Genomic DNA, 7,500 nt, shown 5'->3' with positions numbered 1-7,500 from the left:
TTAACCCTTTCCTTACCACCTAGAGCAAAATCGTCACATTTGTTGTGACGCAATATAACATTTTTTCTTATTCGGATTTATTTTGTAAATCACAAACTTTGAAGAATGACCTTTGTTTTATTAAAAATAAAAATAAAAAAATTAATTCCCTTTATTCATCCCTAAGGTGAAATTTTTCTTTAGGGTCTATTCCAAGGGAAGACTGGAATAACCCAGGCGTCAGCCGCAGTGCAGCGCCGCAAAGTGAGCTAAGGCGAGGTGACTTGCTCAAGGCCACACAACGCGGCGAGTAGTCGAACTCGGTACCTTTCGGGTTCGAAGCAAAGACCATACCGCTGAGCCACGGTGTCCCAACATAGTGTTGTTTTTTAGAGAGCTTTTTGGAGTTCAAAGAATCAATTTTTCTGCTGGGTAAGCCTGGTATTTTGGGAAAATACTGAAAATGATCGGTAAGGAGAGAGTTAAGAAGCATGGTGGCTCAACCTGTAAACACACACAACTCACAAATAAAGTGATCTGGTTCGAATCCAGTGACGGTGTAGACCTTCGTGAAGCCATTCTGCCAACTCGGCAGTGATAAAGAAGCAGGATCGTTGTTAGATTTATCCGAAAGTACTTTGTGATATAGACAAGCTGGGTTTCTTTTTAAATTCTCCTAAAAGGTCATTTAGAACTAAAGTTTTATTTCGTGCCGTACTAGTCACCTGTTGGGCATCCTACAGTGGCATCTTTACAATATACATCTCTGCCTAAAATTAGATAATCAGTCAATTCTGAATCGAGTGGAGAAATAATATGTGCTAAGTGTCTTACCCAAGGACATAATGCTGCTACAAATATTCTGAAATCATTGTTACTTATCCCCTCATTGATCATCCTCAACAACGCTTGCATTTGCTACAACGAGGATATACTACTGATTCTCCGACGGTGTTGGAACTGAAGGCAACTTTCAGTTTAATCAAAACCTTTTTAAAACAAAAATCAAACAATCGAAAGAAAAAAAAACTAATTCTGAGAGCTTTTTAATAGGGATGAAAAGTCATGACGTCACGCCTTCTTCTTTTCCGGTCCCTAAATCCTTGGAAGTGTGTATGTAACCAGTAGTTCGGAGGACTAATAATGAAAAGGTTACAAAATGAATCATAAAGTGTCATAACCATTTCAATACCAGGGTGTATAGGTAGATTCTAAAGGTTACAGGACGTAAAAGAGCGAGGATGGATGATTTTTTTTTACGACCAGCATATATTTAGACTTTGAAAAAAGATACAATCACTCTGAAACCACAGGATTATTTACATATGATGTGTGTTCACTCCTCCGGAAGAGAGGGTGTACACGTCCAATGAGATTGGAACCGATTTGTTTGGGTTTTTTTACATCACACTTTTGTTCCCTATTTTCTTCTCGCTGAAAAACTGGGACGGACGTTGGATTTAAGACATGCGTAAAGGTAATGCTGGATTTACCCATACTATGACATGGATAATACACTCATGCCGTTGAATTGAAGACGTGGGTAAAGGTAGATAATGCTGGATTTACCCATAGCATGACATGGCTAATACACACGTGCCGTTGAATAAAGACTTGGATAAAGGTAAATGTTGGATTTACCCATACCATGAAATGACTCATACACTCGTATCGTTGAATTTAAGGCTTGGGTGAAGGTAATGTTGGATTTACCCATACCAGGAAATGACTCATACACTGGTGCCGTTGAATTGAAGACGTGGGTAAAGGTAATGCTGGATTTACCCATACCATGACATGGCTCAAACACTCACTCGTGCCCATTAGTTCAAGTGCTGAATGTAGTAAAATTGAGTGACTGCTTATGCGGCAGCAGCATGACTCAGTGGTATGATCTTTGCTTCGGCGTTGTGGTCTAGTGGTATGACACTCGCTTTCGGATAGGAAAGTCCTGGGTTCGAGTCTCGTTCGGCGCATAGTTGAGTCATTGGAAAAGGCTCTTTACTGACATTCTCTCATCGTACTAATGGTAAAACGAGTACCTGACCGTCAACAGCGTTGTCTTTGTTGTAAAAAACGTTGTAATATCGCCAAACAGGCGTCATGTCTCGTTCTACATATTACATGTTGCTGTTTGTCAGAGACCCTTTGTGTTTAGTGGATATTGTAATATACAAAAAGCATAAGGTTTTTTTGGTACCGTGATCGAATATCCGTCGCATCGTCTGATAGTGAGCAAGTAACCTCCATCTAGTTCACTTTTGTGGCTCACCATATCGGCTGACGTCTAAGTTAGTCCAACCTTCCCGTGAAACGGATCCTAAAGACACATTTTTCATTAGGGAGAATAAAAGGATTTTTAAAAAAATGAATTTATTTAAATCGAAAAATATTTTATGATAATGAATAGTGACATAAATAATTAAATCGATGCTCTCTCTCTCTCTCTCTCTCTCTCTCTCTCTCTCTCTCTCTCCATCTCTTTCTCTCTCTCCATCTCTTTCTCACTCTCTCTCCATCTATTTCTCACTCTCTCTCTATCTCTCTCTCTCTCTCTCTCTCTCTCTCTCTCTCTCTCTCTCTCTCTCTCTCTCCTGCAAAGTTATGAGTACTTTGCCTTTAACGGCGTTGTCTCTGTCGTGTGATTTCGCCTAACAGGCGCCGAGTGTTGCTGTTGGCTTGAGACCTCTTGCAAACCACATTTAGTGGATATTGCGCTATACAAAATCTCAAGCGTATTGATGTCTGGGAAAAGTAGAATTGCTGCCTGCAAGAACACAATGTTTTGTTTTTCATGTTAAATCTTGCTGATGCATCGGGAACTCCCTTGTGAAGAAGCATAGTGAGCACAAAGAGTGTAATGGTGGCACGTCTGACCGGTAATCAGAAGGTCTAAGGTTCGATCCCCAATCGATGACCACTGATTTTTTGGGATGGGTTTTTTTTCTTGTATTTTTCTTTCTTGCTTTGTCTGGCATCTTCCATACATACTTGTTCAGATCTTTATCTTACACCAGTGCCTGCTCCTTATTTTCTAAATTTGACGTTGTGAGCACACGTTGTGGACATTTCACTCTCCACAAAATTTCACATTATTGGTTTTTTTTTCTCAATATATCTTGAAAACTATTCTTAAGAAATCGGAAGCTAAAATCAGAAGAATCGGTATGGCACATAAACAAAGACTAACGTAACCAATTATCCTGTTTTCGAAACGGTTGTCTTGGGCAGAAATTTTTTTATTGCGTTTAGATGACAGTGTCTCTTTTTCCACTATCAGTGCAGCTTGAATCTTTAGAACGATGTTGGCCAGGACTTCCGGTGGGGGGTTTATGTCTAACCTTTGGCAGTTGCAAGGACATAGACTGTATGACTTGTCCGATTGGTTTTGTGGTGACGTCATATTTCTGAGAAAACTCATGGATTCTTTTGTCACTGGCTGCAAGTCGCTTAGAACTGGAGCTGCAGGAAAAATGCAAAAAAAATAAAATTAAAAAAAATAAGAGTTTTACAAAGATGCATAGATTTGAAGTACTATATTTGGTGGTCTTTTGGTATGACACACGCCTTAGGGCTGATAGTTCCAGGGTTCGAGTCCCGCTCTGAGCGGCGCATAACTGAGTCATTGGAAATGGGTTTTTTACTAACATTCTCTGCTCACCGTACTCACGTGTAAAATGAATGCTTGGTCTTTAAAAACATTATCTCTGTTAGCCAAAAAATATTTTTCAAAAATATATTGTCAAGTTAAGTGTTGCTGTTGGCTTGGGACCCCTTGTAAAGCGTTTTGGGCAAGTTTGGTGGGTATTTCGCAATACAAATGCTCAAATAAGTTTGATGATGAGCTGATATCATGATTCCTATCTTTTAATCCTAACTCTTTCATGTCCAATGCACAAGTGTCAAAAATGAACACCATATATTTTCAACAAAAAAGACTCCTCAGTAAAAGAAAAAAAGTCAAGAAATGTAACCAACCGTCTCAAGCCGGTATTATGTTTGGGGGTTTAGATGTTAAAAATTAATAATTAAGATAAAGATAAAGACCGGTGCTTGTTCCTTAATGTCATAATTTTATAATTTAAAAATTAATTTCATAGTCACAAATATCGTACATATAGATAGTATGCGCTTGGCTAATAAGTTCATAACATTGCCATCCGGAAGTACAACGAACCAACACACAAAACTACGTGTAATCATGAACTCTTATAGTCTGGATAATACCTTTTAGTGAGTATTACTCATAAACGTGGATGGCAAAAAAATAATAACAAAGACCCAAGTGACGTCAACTTCGAACTTTCTATAGATAGTTCGAAGATGACGTCACTCAGGCCTTTGTTATTGTTTTTGCCATCCGCGTTTGTGAGTTGTTCTCACTGAACTGTATTAACCAGACCATAAAAGTTCATGGTTACACAGAGTTTATGTGTTGGTCCGTTATACTTCCGGATGGCAATGTTGTGAACTCCTTGGCCAAGCGTATTCTATCTATAAAAGCGTGGTCATTGTAAGAGAGGAAAAAGAAAACTTTTTTGCTTTCTCCCAATATTGGAATGACTCTTATCTTGGCTTTAAAAAAGAAATTGGATTCAGTAGTCTGATGTCACGCCGCCTGGCAACGGCGGCCATCTTGGTTCTAAACAAAGAAAATCATTACTTTTTATTCTTCAAGTTAGCTAGAACTTTTCATATGTCTTGTGACCAGAATGTGTAAAAGTCAAAACATGATCAAATTTATGGGGTTTTTTTCATTTGGATACGCTTTTATGCTCGCCTGAGAAATATTTCATACGGGCGTCCGCCATTGTTCCGATAGTTTAGAGCCAGTGTTGCTAAGTTACCATGCGTCATTAGGAAGGAAGTGACGTTACGACTATTGAATCCTATTATGATTTAAACTTTGCAAGCGTAAAGACGACCGTTGAACATCTCCGTGCATAAAACTATGATTGGCGTTTAGATGATCTCAAACACAAAATACAAAACAGATAAATAAAATAAAATTGAGATTTATATAGCGCAATATCGACTAAATTATGTGCTCAACGCGCTTTACAAGGGGTCCCTGGTCAACAGCAACATTTAACATGTAGGACGGGACATGACTCCTGTTAGGCGATATTACAATTTTTCGGACACGGACAACGCTGCTAACGGCCAGGTACTCATTTTACACCTGAGTACGGTGAGAGAATGTGAGTAAAGAGCCTTCTCCAAGGACTCAACTATTGCGCCGAGCGCGAGGCTCGAACCCTGGACCTTCCGATCCGAAAGCACATAGCCGCACAGATAGAACGATTTGTTGAAGTCTTCGGTTCGGACAAGGACCAATATGAAGTTGGAATTCCTTATCTGTGACAATAGTCTCCAAGTGATGAAGGATTGATGGACAATGGCCCTTTTTTATACGAGTGTATAGATAGAATGAAGTTGACGTCACTCGGGTCTTTATTATTGATTTTTGCCATCCACGTTTATGAGTAATTCTCACCTAACTGTATTAACCAGACTATAAAAGTTCATAGTTACACACAGTTTTGTGTAATGGTCTGTTATACTTCCGGATGGCAATGTTGTGAACTTCTTAGCCAAGTGCATGCTATCAATAACATGCATCCATCTGTCCATCCTTATGGTTTTTCATCCAAACAAGCAGGGATCTCCCATACATACGTGCGACATGCAGCTATTCATGCAGTCGTTTATTCATCCATGCATGCATCCATACATCCGACCACATTATCCATCCTTGTACTCATTCGTGCATCCAACCATCCTTCGAATGATCCTTCTTCCATTCTTTCTTCTGTCCATCCTTCCATTATTCATCCACCTTTCCACCCACCATCCATCCTTCCATTCATTATTCCATCCTTTCTTCTATTCATCCCTTCATATTTCTTATGATGTCGTGGCGGAAGGGCATAATTTGATTTAAAACAATTTACGACAAAACTGCGTGGAAACGTACATACCTGTTTGACACATATAGCGACGCGGATTACTGCAAGTGGTGACATTCCATTTCAAAGATCCCGTATAAACGGTCAACCCACAATCCATAGGGAGCAAAGATGACAGTAGAGGGGCCCCGACAGCCCATTGGTCTTTTTCCTGGAAGTTTTGTAAAGCAACACGGGATTTAGATATAATAATAATAATATTCTAGTTTGTTTGTAGATACAATAATTATTGTTGACTTTACTCTGAATTGAGTATAAAAAATTGACTTTTGGCTTTATCTTGAATGAATTCCATGTGAGGGGGTTGGTTTTTTTTGTTTTGTTTTGTTTTGTTCGGTTTGGTTTGGTTTGGGTATATTATGGGGGGGTGAGGGAAGTTGGAATTTTTTTTTTGTCAGTTTGTGGTTTTTTGCTTTTTTTTTTCCATGATTTGAGTGGAAACTTATATTATTTCGCTTTATTACCTGCTGATTGTAAAGAAATATTTAGCTTTATCCGAAATTGAGTATAAAACTATATAATGTTATACTCGGTAAAGTATAAAGTGAATTTTTTGTTTAATCCTTAGCTCAACTAACAGCACTAACTTGTTTTATTGGATGAAGAGGCGTCTCAGAGAGATCTTCAAGGAGCTTCTAATTAACTTTTCCCCAATGCTAAACGCAAAGGGGAGAGGAAGGAACGAGGAAAGAACTAGCAAAGGGTGCGGTGCCCTCCGTGAACTCCGTATGATATGTGGCTTTTGTTGTTGTTTTGTTAGGGGTTTTTTGTTTTTTGTTTTTTTTTGTTTTTTTTTGTTTTTGTTTTTTTGCTTTGTTTTTTACTTTGTTTTTGTTTATTGGTTGTTGTGTTTTTTCTTGTTTTGTTTCCTTTTTTTTTTTTTGTTGTGTTTTGTTTAGTTTTTGTTTTTTTGTTTAGTTTTTGTTTTTGGTTGTTTTTGGGTTGTTTTTTTTTTGGTTATTCTTTCTTTTTTTTTTTTTTTTTTTTGCTTTTTTTACAAAAATTTGGTTTGTTTTGTTTGTTTTCTTTTGTTGTTTGTTTTTGGGTTTTTTTGTTTTTTTTTGTTTTTTTTTTTTTTTGTCTCTGGGGCAATAATATTATAATATACAATCTCGATTTCTTTGCAAAGGGTCGCAACCGTTGTAATCATACAAATGTTACGAATTGACACAGTTACGTCCCTGGAAACAGTCACTGCCATTTTCGGAGCGACCAGAAACTCTCTCTGTCTTTCTCTCTCTCTGTGTCTCTCTCTCTCTCTCTCTCTCTCTCTCTCTCTATATATATATATATATATATATATATATATATATATATATATATATATATATATATATATCAATCAATCTCTCCCCTCTCCTCTTTTTTTTAAATTCACACACATTCTATTTCGCTATAACAATCTTCCGAGCTGAGTTTTTTTACGCACATATGACCAGATTGTGTTGAGTCCATCATTCATTAATAAAGAGAAACAAAACAATTATATATATATATATATATATATATATATATATATATATATATATATATATATATATATATGAATGAA

General features: G+C 37.4%; 1 protein-coding gene across 2 annotated transcripts in view; it reads right to left on the bottom strand.

Annotated features, from left to right (window-relative positions):
- Window positions 1–2,487: 2,487 nt before the first annotated feature.
- The window catches only part of LOC144975736 (C-type mannose receptor 2-like), a 26,075-nt gene continuing 21,062 nt past the window's right edge, over window positions 2,488–7,500 (bottom strand). For both annotated transcript variants that reach the window (XM_078919931.1, XM_078919932.1), the window contains exons 8-9: window positions 5,961–6,099; window positions 2,488–3,441 (exon numbers count right to left, since the gene is read on the bottom strand). In XM_078919931.1, the coding sequence (XP_078776057.1) occupies window positions 3,089–3,441; window positions 5,961–6,099 (492 nt within the window). In that variant the 3' untranslated portion in view covers window positions 2,488–3,088. The remainder of the gene's footprint in view (window positions 3,442–5,960; window positions 6,100–7,500) is intronic.

This window comes from Berghia stephanieae, chromosome 6 (genome assembly GCF_034508935.2).
Source record: "Berghia stephanieae isolate SIO BIC M18660-M18661 chromosome 6, UCSD_Bste_1.3, whole genome shotgun sequence".
NCBI lineage: Eukaryota > Metazoa > Mollusca > Gastropoda > Nudibranchia > Aeolidiidae > Berghia > Berghia stephanieae.
The sequence above is the reverse complement of the archived record's forward strand: the minus strand, read 5'-3'. Positions and strand labels throughout refer to the sequence as shown.